General features: G+C 52.4%; 1 protein-coding gene across 1 annotated transcript in view; it reads left to right on the top strand.

Moving 5' to 3' along the window:
* The window catches only part of RPTOR (regulatory associated protein of MTOR complex 1), a 418,321-nt gene that overhangs the window by 373,769 nt on the left and 29,668 nt on the right, over positions 1-14,884 (top strand). Inside the window, exons 22-25 of the mRNA XM_030923092.1 lie at positions 1,182-1,285; positions 1,917-2,100; positions 3,863-3,973; positions 14,423-14,428. Of these exons, the coding sequence (XP_030778952.1) occupies positions 1,182-1,285; positions 1,917-2,100; positions 3,863-3,973; positions 14,423-14,428 (405 nt within the window). The remainder of the gene's footprint in view (positions 1-1,181; positions 1,286-1,916; positions 2,101-3,862; positions 3,974-14,422; positions 14,429-14,884) is intronic.

Below are 14,884 nucleotides of genomic sequence, written 5' to 3'. Positions count from 1 at the left end.
CTCCAGATCCACAGAAAACCTGTTTAAAAATTCAAAGCAAAACCACTTATCCCCTGAATGCCAGGGCTCAAGCTGGTACAAATCTTTTTCTGTGGTAGCATTTCAAGCCCTGCAGGTGTCTGTGGCAGCAGGCTCACAGAGCCCAGGGTCTCGGCTTCATCTGCAGATGGCTGCATTGAAGGGGTGGTTTGGAGCCTCATGCTGCCCGCTAGGCTGTGCCAGCTGTGCACCACCCTGCTCCCCACCCCCCCGGGAGCAGCCGTCCCCTCCCCCTGCCAGTGTATCCCTCCCCAGGGCAGGTTTCAGCCATGTTTGCCCTGGAGATGAAGGTACCCCGTCCATGCAGCGCGCCTGGCACCACCCATGTGCACCCATGGGGAAGGATGACCACAGCCCTTGGCCAGGGGGGTGTTAAGGGCGGTCTTGAGTTCCAGGCCCCATCGCAGCCGAGGCAGCAGAGCCCATTTTGCTGCTGGAGAGAGCCCAAGCCCCCTGCAGGCTTTCCCCGATGCTGCTGCACCCTGGACAGTTTCCATGGCCTCCTGAGGAACACGGGGGTGTAAACAGTGGCCTGCGTGGAGGCCTCGGGCTGTGGTGGCTTTCCACCCCGTGCCCACAAGCCAGGTCCTGGGTAGATGAAGCCCTCCCTGACCCTCCACAAATGCCATTGTCACCCAGTTCCGGAAAGAGCATGGCTGGTGGATTCTTCCCGGGCCTCAACTCACAGCCTCTGACCCGAGAGCTGAGGTGTTGGGGAGCACCGGACTCAAGGCCAGGACGGTGCAGAGGCCCAGCCTCAGGCAAGGGGGAGGACCCTGAGGCCGCCCAGGAGCCGCCCCTCTGGCGGGAAGGTGAGGAGGGCGGGCCTTCGTCCGTCTCATCGGCTTCAGGCCCTGACCCCTTAGGAGCCTCAGGCAGAGCTTCCTCCCCAGACGTCCCGGCTCCCACGGCCACGCCAGGGCTTGCCCAGCGGGTGCGTGTCCTCTACTGAGTACAGAATATGCCCTTTGAGCTTCAGGGTTGCATCTGGGGGGATCCAGCTGGGCCTTCCATTGGTGTTGGTGCTCCCTCGGCCAAAGGCCTTTCCTGGGACTGAAGCGGCCACCAGCCTCTGCTTCTCGTGGCGGCCTCCACGGAGCACGTCCCGTCTGACCTTCACTCCCCCGTGCCTTCGCCCCTAGGCCACCGTGAATGCCCGGCCGCAGCGCGTCCTGGACACCTCCTCCCTCACACAGTCGGCCCCTGCCAGCCCTACCAACAAGGGTGTGCACATCCACCAGGCGGGGTAAGTGCCACCCGCTCAGCCTGTGGGTCCACCGTGGTGACCAGGGCCCCACGGGCTGAGCGCTCCCTGAGCCGGCCTCCCCATCCTCCTCCTTACCCCCACCCCGTCTTGGCTTCGTCTCCTCCCCCCTCTCTAACGGGCGCTCTCTTTCCCTTTCTCTCTCTGACACCCCTGGTACCCTGCCTTGAGTTTTCCCCTATCTTGAGAAACCCTTCATTTGCACATCGTCTCAGCAAAAGCTGAACTAAGCCTGGTCTCTGTGGCCTTTCGGAGTTCTTAAGAGGGGATCTAGATCTCCGAGTGGGTAACCAACAGGTGTTTGCCCCTCAGGACGCGGCACTGCTGTGCGCTGAGCTCGCGCATCCCGGCCCACTCAGCTCTGAGCTGGTTTCGTGCTGTCCACACCGCCTTCCAGGGTGCTGGAGTTCAATGAAGGACAGCCCTGCCCCCTGCCAGGCGGGCAACTGAGCAGCATAGGACTCGGCACCAGCAGCTGGTGTGCCGGGCGACGGAGGACACCCTGCTGGTGGCACCTGGGAGGGTGCAGGTGGCCCAGAAAGTTGTTCCATGTTTCCTCTCGAAGCCCCAGACTCCGCAGAAAATGCAGTGTTTGTTTTTCTCCCAATGGCAGGGGCTCCCCTCCAGCGTCCAGCACCAGCAGCTCCAGCCTGACCAACGACGTGGCCAAGCAGCCAGTCAGCCGAGACCTGCCTTCTGGCCGGCCGGGCACTGCAGGCCCCGCGGGGGCGCAGTACACCCCTCACTCCCACCAGTTCCCCCGGACACGGAAGATGTTCGACAAGGGCCCAGAGCAGGTACGGAGCCCCGGCTGCCCCGTGGTCTGGACGCTGAGAGCGTTGCTTCTCAGATGGGGGCTCATGGCCTCAGCCTCAGGCTGTTTACGTCACCATGGGATGGGGCAGGACCCACCCTGCTGTCCTGGGTCTGTGGGCCGCTCTCTGCCTTTGCAGACCTGGGCGCTGGCCCTCGGTTGTGCACCCCTCTGCCTGCACTCTTTGGGAGGACTGCCAGGTGTGTCCGGTTCTCCGCCCCTGGTTCTGGGTTCACCATTCTTGGCAGCTTCCATGTAACGAAACAGGAGCGTGGAGTTACCTGGCTCTCCCCTTCCTGGGCGTACAGCACTCTGTGTCCCCTGAGGGCAGATGCACTGCAGAGCGTTTGTTCTGAATGCGTTGTGTTTTCTGTGAACGTCCAAGTACACTGCATAATTAGGTGCGCTCTCTTTGCCTTTAACTAAGTTGAAAAAGACATTTCTGGAGATAGGAATGTGTGCTTTGTTTTGCTCGGGCTGTGTGAGCGTTGTGAGGTGGCAGCTGGTCTGGAGACCTCGGCTGTCTCGTCCAGGTGTTGCCACTTGGTCAGTTGAGGGCACCGGGGCTCAGGAAGGTGGTTCAGGGCGCACCCAGCACACCCAGCTGCTCTGGGTTCTGACAGCATGATCAGCTCAGCAACGGAGTGGGGTCCGGGGCTCACTTGGTCATTCAGTGGTTTTAAAAGAAGTTAGTGGCCACCTTGCAGGGTGCCTTGGAGCAGGAATGGCCGTGTTGGGGTAGAAGAGCTGTCACAGCAGGAGTGGGCAGGTCCCCACAGGTGCTGCTCAGCCCCAGCCCACCCGGACTTTCCGTGTCTTGGCAGAGGAGGAGCAAGAACCACCACCGAGCCCCAAGTGCAGGCTCAGCCTCCTGGCCAGCCCCTGATGGGGACAGGAGGCCGCGGTCCTGGGGAGCAGTGCCGCCGGCACGTGCAGCGCCCCCACCCAACCCCGCCCTGGGCCATGGCTCTCACTGCAGAGCCAGAGCAGCTGCCTAGGGTTGGGGGGATGCACTTCTCACTGCACCTGCCCTGGGATCTTGGGGAGCTCCCTGTGCCAAGACACAGCAGGAGAGATGCCAGCAGGCCCACCCCCATGCATATGGCGTGGCACAGGAGACCCCTGGTGCCCAGCCTCACTGCACAAACACACACAGACTCTGACAGCCCTGGCCGCGCAGGCCCCACAACAGGAAACACTCAAAGCTCAGCCCTCCTCAGCTTCACACCCGCTTCCTCCAGGGGCTGGGGGCCCAGCCGGCCTGCACAGCCGCGCGCTCCGCCCAGGCCACTTCCACGGAGCCCCCGCTCTCAGCCTGCTGTCACGGGGCCATCAGGGGAGCCGTCCTGGGACCACGCGGCGGAGGCTTTTTGGCATTGATAGACCAGCACACAGGGACGCACGTGGCACTGTCTGGACAGTCCGCTAGAACTGACTTGGGAGCTGTGCTGGGTCGGCCCTGGGGATGATAGGACAGACGTGGCTCACGCTTCACAGCCCGGGCCCCTCAATTCCTGGCCAGACGTTTAGGGGTTCTTAGCCCGGGCACCTCAGTCCCGGGCCAGATGTTCAGGAGTTCTCGGTCACCAGGAATGGAAGTGAGCAGAGCACAGAAGTGCCGTCCTTAGGGGCAGCCCGGAGCTCCCGGAATGCCTTTGTCCCCTGCTGGAGCTCTTTTGAGCTTAAGAGTGGCATGACTGACTGGTGTTTCTTTTTCCTTCCCCCCTCCTGCTTAAACCCTGAAGACTGCGGACGATGCAGACGATGCTGCTGGACACAAAAGCTTCATCTCCGCCACGGTGCAGACGGGGTTCTGCGACTGGAGCGCCCGCTATTTCGCCCAGCCCGTCATGAAGGTGCGCCCGAAGCACGGGGTTGAGAGTAGAGTCCTAGCGAACGTGTGTCCGTCCCACGTCTTTGAGCATAAACACTCAGGGCTTGTGGCTGTGGGAGTGCCGCTGTTATGGTTGTGGTAGTGGTAGTGGTGTTCACGGTCAAGGTAGAACTCCAAAAGAAACAGACTTCATTTACCTTCCTGTTTGCCAAACAAAAAGAGAAAACCTGCCTTGCCGGAGCTTGCCAGTGTGACGGATGTCACTTTGCCTTAACTGACAGGGTCACTACAGGCCTCCCCACTCCCTAACAATGAGGATCACATGAGGCCCATCCTGAGGCCACGCTTGGGTGGCACAGAGGTCTGGGGACTGTTAGACCAAGCCTGCTGCAGCCAATCCCAGCGCATTTGCGGTTACACCACAAGACGTCTCTGAGGCTCAATCCTGACACTAGCCCTGACAAGTGCTGCGTGCTGTGGACGCGGTGGCTCTGGCCCTGCAGGCTGGGGCAGGGTGGCGGCTCTGGGCCTCTTCAAGGGACAGGGCGGGAGCTGCTCTGTCAGCACAGTCCCGGTGCTCATCTCTCTGCCAGGGTCTGGCAGGAACTCGTGGAGATTTTTTGTAAATCTAAAGCACATTCTGAGAAAACCTTCCTCTTCCCTCATACGTAATTGAAAGCTGAAACTCTCAGCTTATGCTCGATTGTATATCAAGCTTGCATCTTAGTCATCTCCGTGAATGGTATTTAGACCCCATGACAGCTCAGCCCCTGTGTTCCTGTACTCATAGTGAATGCTGATTTCTGTTCATAAAAACACAAAACCATCAGGCAGCCCCTGAGGCAGGCAAGCCGTAAAGCTTGAACTACTGAGCCCTTTACTGCAAAGAGAGAGGAGTTCGCCTCCCACTTCTCCAATGAACCTGGGTGGACAGTGGCCCGGCTGTTCTAGAAAGCGTCTTGCCAGGAAGTATCAAGCGCCTTAAGTAGCCAATTCCCTTTGACCCGGTCGTGACTCGCCTAAAATACTGTCTTGAGAAAATAATCAGAGACACAGGTGACTTCTGTGTTGTTTATAAGAACAAAAATTGAGATTCACTGAAATGTCCACAGAGCGTGAATAGTTAAAAAGTTATGAAATATTTGATGAGGTATTATTGGAGCTACTGAAAAGTTAAACATTAAAAATAGTGTCCTAAGGAAGTGCTCATGACAACATTCCTTACAAAGAAACAATGCCGACCAAGAACCCGGATCACAGAACAGTCAGAGCCGTGCTTCCCATGCGCAGACACAGATGTGCACACGACGGAGACCAGAAGAGCCTGCTCCTGACTAGAGACTGGCAAACGGTGCCGTCCACGACGGCACCGAATCGGGCTTCTTTTGTGTCTCTTCTGCAGTTTCTGCCCTAAGCCTGAAGCACCTTTAGAGTCGGGGAAAAAGTATTAAACAAACCCCGGGAGATCAGGCAGCTGAATTCAGTCCTGGTCAGCAAGCCCCTCACCAGGCCCACTTGCCGGGCTCACTGCTGCTTACCTGCAGTGGCATGAGGGTGGCGTCCCCTCCGGGCTCACCCCGGCTTACCTGCGGTAGCATGAGGGTGGCATCCCCTCCGGGCTCACCCCGGCTTAACCTGCGGTGGCATGAGGGTGGCGTCCCCTCCGGGCTCACCCCGGCTTACCTGCGGTGGCATGAGGGTGGCGTCCCCTCCGGGATCACCCCGGCTTACCTGCGGTGGCATGAGGGTGACGTCCCCTCCGGGCTCACCCCGGCTTACCTGCGGTGGCATGAGGGTGGCGTCCCCTCCGGGCTCACCCCGGCTTACCTGCGGTGGCATGAGGGTGGCGTCCCCTCCGGGCTCACCCCGGCTTACCTGCGGTGGCATGAGGGTGGCGTCCCCTCCGGGCTCACCCCGGCTTACCTGCAGGTGGCATGAGGGTGGCGTCCCCTCCGGGCTCACCCCGGCTTACCTGCAGGTGGCATGAGGGTGGCGTCCCCTCCGGGCTCACCCCTGCTTACCTGCGGTGGCGTCCCCTGCAGATAGAGGGAAGAGCCCTTTCCCATCACTAGGAGGCTTCTGGTTAGGAAAGGAAAGCATAAACAAACCCTGGAGTTGGATGCAGGAAGCTGGAGCCACCCAAACTCTTAAGTGAGCTGGAGCTGGGAGGTGGCTGGATACCGTGTCAGGGGTGCCAGGCTGTGCTTTAGAACTGCAGCCCGGTCTGTTGAAAAGTCAATGGAATTTAGTCTAATATTAACAAGCTTGGTGTCCTTGATGCATTCTCTTGCTTAAGGCAGATAAGGTCAGGCGACTAAGAAACCCAGGTGGTCTGGTCTCCTCTCTTGCTGGAATGGCAGTGACTGTACATGACCATAATTTCTTGATGTGATAATGAGGGACTTTTCTTGAAGCCCTTGAAAAATGCCTCTTCTCAGTCATCTATCCTATGATGAAACAGAAATGGTATAGATAATCCAAAACCCATTGCTCTTAAACTTAAAAATGAATTTGACTTTTCCCCAAAGGATTTGCTTTCCTTTCCTAAGCATTTTTAAATACACAGCAGCTGATTGCGGGAGGAAGGTCCCCAGAGGCATGTGGAAGGCCTGTGTGTGTGTCTGTCTGTCTCCATGTATGTGTGTCTCTGTGTGTCTCTGTGTGTCTGTGTGATGTCTGTGTGTGCATCTCTGTCTCTGTGTATATCTCGTGTGTGTGTGTCTGTTTGTTCCGGTGCGTGCAAACCCCAAGCCAGAGTCTCCTCTCCCTTTCTTCAGATTAGCAGCCCCTCCGTCTGCCCTCATCTTGCTCCATTTGCACATCTGAGAATTCCCACCTACACGGAGGGGCTGGAAGGTGTCAGCCTTGTGGTCTGGCCCTTCCGGCAGGTCGTGCAGTGTGGACACTGCAGAGGAGATTAGTCCAAGGGGATCCATGTAGGAGCTGCCATCACACAGGAGGTTAATCGGGAAACGGTTGCTGAATGAGTAAACGATTGTCTTCCTCTGCCCCTGCCAAGCATTTGAAAACACACGCTCACTCTGGTTGTCATGATGGAAAACAGTGCCCTGTTGTGGTCGGCGTTGTCTGTAACTCCTGATGGCAACTGCACTCTTAGGGGTTTCTTTAACATTAGAGACCTTTTCTGAACTTTAGAAGAGGAAGCAGGACATGTTATATCTTGTTTGAAAAGAATTGTTTTCCTACTTTTTCTAGGTGGTATTCATAAAGATATTATTCTTTTACTGATTTAATTCATCATCTAATGACATTTGTATAACAAGCTGCATTAGGAACTTTTTGTCATTAGCCTGCTTCACATGTAAACTAAAAATAGCTCTAAGGCTAGGATTGAACCTAAAAAAGAACAGAAGAACGGCAAACCCAAAACTTCTTCAAGGTATCTAAGAAACTAAAATAGTTACCAAGTCACAAAATAATGACGAGTTTACACTAACACACAACCAGCAACGAGCAGGACGAGCATCCAAAGACACCGTGGCAAGGACAGCTTCCGCTCGCTTTTTCATTAGTTCACCGTCAGATTTCTTTCAGGTCTCTGTGGCCAGAAAGAGCCATGTTGAGTATGTGGCTCACCTTTGATTGATGAAATAACCTTCTTTCTTCGCTATGTTGGTTTGCAGAGCTCGTGTCTGCATTAGAAACCACGAAAGAATATTAAAAATGGTCTGTCCTGTGCTTTAAAAAGAAAAAGATGTATTGAATTGTGTTCTGATTGCAAAAGTAATATGACTTTTTTCTTCTCTCAGTTGGAAAGTTTCAAAACTTGATTCTACCCAGAGGCTGGCTCACAAGGCTATAGGGGATGTGAGCTCTCAGACACTAGTGCTGGGTGGGTGCAGTACTCCCTTTGCTTAGGGCAATTAAGCAGTAACTGTCAGAATTAGAAATGGGTATACCTGCAAAGCCAGCAATCCTGCTAGGTGGCATATATTCTTAGAAACCACTAATATACGTTTCCATGAAATGATTATGACCAGAGATGTCCATGATAACATGATTTGTAATGGGAAAAAGTTGAAAGGAAATGACTTAGTAGGAGAGTTAATTTAAAATGATGGATCCATGTGATAGAATACTATACAGCCATTAAAATTCTTTAAGTTGTATCTTTCTATGAGGACTTAGTTGGATGTCCTTGATCCAAAAGGTAAAATAATCAGATTGTACAAAATGCTTGCACAAGCTCTGTGCTTCTGTAGACTGGAGCAAGCATGGGAGGAAGCTTGGCCAGTTACACAGCAGGCTGGCCACACAGTGACTTCTAGAAGATGGGGTTGGAGCCAGGCAAGGGGATTCTTCTTTTTTTCATCATCTACTTCTGGGTGATGTGAATTTTTTAGAAAGAACAGTTATTGGTTTTGCAATTTGAAACAGACTAAAATACCATTTTTAATTATAAAAAGCTTTAAGAGTTGATACACTGTTGGGAGGCCTCACATACAGAGCCCGGTTGATTTCGCACAGCCCTTAAAGCTACAGCGGGAATTTCCATTCGGCCACTCCACAGAGCGCGGGGATCTTGCTTTGTCCCGAGAGCATCCGCGGCTCAAGGGTGGATGCGGAACCTGCGCTGCCCGTCGTCAGATCTGCGGCTGTGCAGCTGGGGTTTCCGTGCACCATTAGAAACTCAGACAGTGAAGAAGTGACTTGAGATGGCCACAGTCCCCACGCAGGGTCCCTCCCACCACTGGGGCTGCTCTGTGTGCACGGCTTCAGTCTCACTCTTCCTGCTATGCGATGAACATTGAGCATCCTGTCAAACACTCTCCAACAAAAATGACTTGTTCTGTTTTGCTTTGTTTTGTTTTGTTTTTTCCCCTCTGAGAATGACACTGTGTGACATTCTTTATACAAACCTGCAGCAGGCAGAGCCTGAGAAGTTCCCTTGTGCCACCCTCAACTCAGCCCATCCTCAGCCCATCCTCAGCCCATCCCCAGCCCATCCTCAGCCCATCCTCAGCTCATCCCCAGCCCATCCCCAGCTCATCCCCAGCTCATCCCCAGCTCAGCTCATCCTCAGCTCATCCCCAGCCCATCCCCAGCCCATCCCCAGCTCATCCCCAGCTCATCCCCAGCTCATCCCCAGCCTATCCCCAGCCCATCCCCAGCCCATCTCCAGCCCATCCCCAGCTCATCCCCAGCCCATCCCCAGCTCATCCCCAGCTCAGCTCATCCTCATCTCATCCCCAGCTCATCCCCAGCTCATCCCCAGCTCATCCTCAGCCCATCCCCAGCTCATCCCCAGCTCAGCTCATCCCCAGCTCAGCTCATCCCCAGCTCATCCTCATCTCATCCCCAGCTCATCCCCAGCTCATCCCCAGCTCATCCCCAGCTCATCCCCAGCTCATCCCCAGCCCATCCCCAGCCCATCCCCAGCCCATCCCCAGCCCATCCCCAGCCCATCCCCAGCCCATCCCCAGCTCATCCCCAGCCCATCCCCAGCTCATCCCCAGCTCATCCCCAGCTCATCCCCAGCCCATCCTCAGCCCATCCTCAGCTCATCCCCAGCCCATCCCCAGCTCAGCTCATCCCCAGCCCATCCCCAGCTCATCCTCATCTCCTTCCCAGCTCATCCCCAGCCCATCCCCAGCTCATCCCCAGCCCATCCCCAGCTCATCCCCAGCTCAGCTCATCCTCATCTCATCCCCAGCTCATCCCCAGCTCATCCTCAGCCCATCCCCAGCCCATCCCCAGCTCATCCCCAGCTCAGCTCATCCCCAGCCCATCCCCAGCTCATCCTCATCTCCTCCCCAGCTCATCCCCAGCTCATCCCCAGCTCATCCTCATCTCATCCCCAGCTCATCCCCAGCTCATCCCCAGCCCATCCCCAGCCCATCCCCAGCCCATCCCCAGCCCATCCCCAGCCCATCCCTAGCCATCGCCCATCCCCAGCCCATCCCCAGCCCATCCTCATCTCATCCCCAGCTCATCCCCAGCCCATCCCCAGCTCAGCCCCAGCTCAGCCCATCCCCAGCTCATCCCCAGCTCATCCCAGCTCATCCCCAGCTCATCCACTTCAGTCTGCTGTGGGCTTCACCCGCCTCAGGAGGACAGCTGGCTCCACCCCTAGCTGCAGCTTCTAAAACGGGTGCTTCCTGTTCTTTCCTGGAAAGTTCAGAAGGAAAGCAAATGGATAGGTCGATTCCCCTCCAGGAAGACCAGAATAGAATGAGTCGTTGGTTTTGGATGGAAGCTGCATGAAGAACGCACTTGGTGGGTGGAAGTGGGAGACATAGCTTCTCTGACTTTGTTTCCATTCGGCCACCACCAGCTGGACTCTGGTGCTCACAGTCTCCAAAGCAGCAGGACGGCTTCCTCTGGCAGCCAGGGCAGGGACCGTGTGGTGCCACTCTGCTCACCTTGCTTCACGCTTGACTGTAGTGCCAGCGCCTGTCTGGTAAACGACTGCTGAGTGTTAAACAGTCAGGGGTCAGGTTTATCAGCCAAGTCAGACAGTCTTGTTTTAGAGAACATTGTGATTATTCAGTATTGTTTAAATTAAATACATAGTTATTCTAACCATTCGTTCTTAGTGAGTTTTATCCTGGTTTTGCTTGGCTACACGTGCAGAGGGTCCTGTGGGCAGTTCCTTCGGCCTCAAGCGTGTGGGAAGCATTGCTCTGCAAAAGCCCCAGCCTGGTCCCACCCCCGCCTGTAGACAGCTGGAAAGAGCACCACTCCTACCTTGGAAATAAGCAAAGGGCAGAAAAACCATAAAATTCTGGCTTTTCCTGAACCCATCAGAGAACTGAGGTGGCAGGGAAGTGAGTTGCCCAGCAGGGAAGGGAAGAGGTGCCTCCAGGAGAGCTGGGCTGTGAGCGCCAGTTGCCTCCAGCAGAGCAGAAGGGGCCGGCGGGGAGAAACGCTCACCTGAAATTGGCAGTGGATTGTGCAAGACTGAACGTGGAGCAGTGGAGAATCTCGAACCTTCAGGAGCCACAGGCTGCACAGGCCATGGACGTCCACTGGGCCAACACCGGAAGATTGGCCGTCACGAGAAGAGCACCCTCAGAGGTGTGGGCCTGCAGCAGGCTCTCCTGTCCTGCTCCCCACAGAACATAACCTGCAGTTCCTGATGAAAGGCAGCAAACCCTGTCGCCCCCAGAACACAGGCAAAGACCCACTGCCACAGAAGAACAGCAAAGGAAAACCTTCCGTCTCTAGCAGGGCAAGGGCCTGCCACATGTGGCACACTGCAGGGAGCAGGGCAGAGTCACTGAGAAGGCTCCGCCCCAAGACGCAGAGACACAGGCCCTGCCTCAGTCAGAGTCTGAGCCAGAGCAACAAACAGAGAGCCCTTCAGACCCCTCCACCAGGCCAGCAGGCTCCAGGCGGCAGGCACAGCAGTTGAGCTCTAGCAGAGGCACAAGGGCATAGAGAGAGAAGCCCCCTAAGGTGCAGACACACGAGGAAAGCCGAAAACCAAGGGAAGGTGGGGTGGGAACCCTGGCAAAAACCCTCCGGAAACCCAGACCCTGCTCTAAGCACGAGGTAGTGTGAGAGGAATCGGAAGCTGGCCGTGTGCTGAGTGTCACTGTAGCAACAGTAAAATCCAAGCCCATTTCAGTGCCTCGCTGGATTGACTGAACTCTCTAACAGTCTAGTAATAGAGGCATACCCATTTCCAGGCATGCACATGTGTATATATATGTACCTCAGTCTCTGGTATTCTACACATGAAGTCTGGAATTCATTCAGAAGTTAGGAGAGGCTGGGCATGGTGGCTCACACCAGTAATCCCAGCACTTTGGAAGGCCAAGACAAGAGGATCAGTTAAGCCGAGACATTCAAGACCAGCCTGGGCAACACAGCAAGACCCCATGTCTACTAAAAAGAACAAAGGAAAATTATGAGATACCCCAAAAATATAAGACAGACACACCCGCCATCAAGAGACAAAGCAGAGAAAGACTCAAGGGCAACCCAGATGTTGGAACTATCAGAGATGGAGTGGAAATAACCAAGATGAATGTGACCTAAAGGCATTAATGGCAAAGGCAGACAACGTACGTGAACAGATGAGGGATTCCAGCAGAGAGTTGGAGACTAAGAGTCAAGTGAATGCCCCCCCAGAGGCTTATCTGTGACCTCAAATAGCCAAGGAAAAAATCAGTGAATTTAAAGACAGATCTATAGAAAGTATCCAAAATGAAACACAAAGATCAGAAAAGTGGGAAAAAACAAACAGGATTGCAGATCATCTGAGAGATTCAGGACAGTACGAAAGAGTCCAACATCTAACCGCAGATCCAGCAATGATCCCAAAGCATGATATATACAGACACACACACATGCACGTGCGCACACACATACACACACAGCCGGACATGTCATATCTAAGTCACCACAAACCAAAGATAAAGAGAAAACCTTGCAGACCTCTGGAGCAGAAGGACATATTACTTACAGGGGAACAAGGACAAGAATCACCACAGATTTCTCGTTAGAAACGGTGTAAGACAGAGATAGTCCAGTAATATCTTTTTTTTTTTTTTTTTTTTTTTTTGAGACAGAGTCTCGCTCTGTCGCCCAGGCTGGAGTGCAGTGGCCGGATCTCAGCTCACTGCAAGCTCCGCCTCCTGGGTTTACGCCATTCTCCTGCCTCAGCCTCCCGAGCAGCTGGGACTACAGGCGCCCGCCACCTCGCCCGGCTAGCTTTTTGTATTTTTTAGTAGAGACGGGGTTTCACCGTGTTAGCCAGGATGGTCTCGAACTCCTGACCTCGTGATCCGCCCGTCTCGGCCTCCCAAAGTGCTGGGATTACAGGCTTGAGCCACCGCGCCCTGCCAGTAATATCTTTAAAGTGCTGAAGGAAACAAACTGCAAGCTAGAATTCTGTACACTCAAAAATACCTTTCCCAAAAGAAGGTAACAAGACAAACATATCCTCTCTTGCCACTTCTCTTCAACACTGTGCTGGAAATTACAGCCAGGGAAGTTAGGCAAGCAAAAGAAATAAAACATCATATTGGAAAGAAGAATAAAGCCATCTCTATTCACAGATGACGTGATCCTGAATATTGAAAGTCATTCGAAATCCAGTTTAATAAAGTATCAGAACTTAAAACCCAATGCAGCAGTATTGTACCCCCAAGCTCAATATCCAGTAACAGTTTGGATCCGATTCCCTACACTAGTAATGAAAACCCTAAAAATGCAATCAAGAAAACAGTTTCATTTACAGTCATAGCAAAAATAATAAAATGCTTAGGAATAAACTTAGCAAAAGAAATGTAAGACTTGCACTGAAACATTATTGAACGATACTAAAGAAGAGTTAAATAAAGGGAAAGAAATCACACATTCATCGGTCAGAAGACTTAACATGAAGTTGGCAGAACTCCCCAATTAGCTCTACAGATTCAGCACCATCAGCACCATCCCTGGCAGGCTTTTTTGCAAAAATTGACAAGCTGATACTAAAATTTGTATTGCAACGTGAGGGGACCCAGAACAATACAAAAGAAAAATGTTGTAAAAGACAAACAAATTAAACAACTCACGCTTCCTGATTTCAAAACGTACTATATAACTGCACTAATGAAGACACTATGACATTGGCTTAAAAGCAGACATATAGGTCAATGGATTTGAGCTAAGAGCCCAGAAATATACCTTCCGTCACTGCTTTATGCCTATAAACTCTACAATTTAGATGAGATAGACAAATTCCTTGGAAGAGGTTACTACCAAATGTCATTCGATAACAAAAAGATAACCTGAATAGTTCTTGTCTATTCAAGAAAATGAAGTTTTCTTGTTTTGTTTTGTTTGAGATGGGGTGTCATTCTGTTGCCCAAGCTGGGGTTCGGCGGTGCAATACCTTCCATCACTACTTTGTGTCCATAAACTCTAAAATTTAGATGAAATAGACAAACCTTGGAAGAGATTACTACTAAACGTCATTCAATAACAAAGAGATAACCTGAATAGTTCCTGTCTATTCAAGAAAATGAAGTTTTCTTGTTTTGTTTGAGATGGGGTCTCATTCTGTTGCCCAGGTTGGGGTGCAGTAGTACAATCATTGCTCATTGCAACCTCGCTGGACTCAAGCGACCCTCCCACCTCTTCCTCCCCAGTAGCTGGGACTACTCGGGAGGCTGAGGCAGGAGAATGGTGTAAACCTGGGAGGCGGAGCTTGTAGTGAGCCGAGATCGCGCCACTACACTCCAGGCTAGGTGACAGAGTGAGATTCCGTCTCAAAACAAAAAAAAAAAAGCATTATACAAAAATCAGTTGTATTTCCATATGAGCAATTGGACTTTGAAATTTAACATCAGTACTGTTCAAAATAGCACCAAAATACATGAAATACTTAAGTATGAATTTTTTTCAAAATATATGAAAGATCTGTATTCTGGAAAACATAAAACACTGATGAAAGAAAGCAAAAGACCTAAGTAAATGGAGACCATGCTCCTGGTGTAGAAGACTCAATAATATTAAGATTCCAGTCCTCCCTAAATTGATACATAGATCATTGCAACCCCAGTCAAAATCCCAATAGGATTTTTTTGGTAAAAATCAGCAAGTTTATTCTAAAATGTGTGGGGAAAAGCAAACTAAAATAACAGGAACAATTTTGAGCTAGAAGAACAAAGAAGCCTCATACTCTCTTATTTCAAGACTTGCTATAAAAAAGTAATCAATATGGTGTGGGATTGGTGAAAGGTTAGATGCATAGATCAGTGGAACAGAATAGAGAGCCCAGAAATTGATCTACACAAATACGTTCAATTGATTTTCAACAAAAGTGCAAGAACAATTCAATTCAATGAAGAAAAGATACTCTTTTCAACAATTGGTACTGGAGCAATTAACATCCATTTGCCAAAAAAAGAAAAAAAAGCAGAAGAACCTGATCCATACCTCACACCTTATACAACAATTAACTCAGAGTGAATCATAG

The sequence above is a fragment of the Rhinopithecus roxellana genome, chromosome 19, assembly GCF_007565055.1.
Source record: "Rhinopithecus roxellana isolate Shanxi Qingling chromosome 19, ASM756505v1, whole genome shotgun sequence".
Taxonomy (NCBI): domain Eukaryota; kingdom Metazoa; phylum Chordata; class Mammalia; order Primates; family Cercopithecidae; genus Rhinopithecus; species Rhinopithecus roxellana.
Note: the sequence above shows the minus strand (reverse complement) of the source record. Positions and strands in the feature narration are given on the sequence as shown.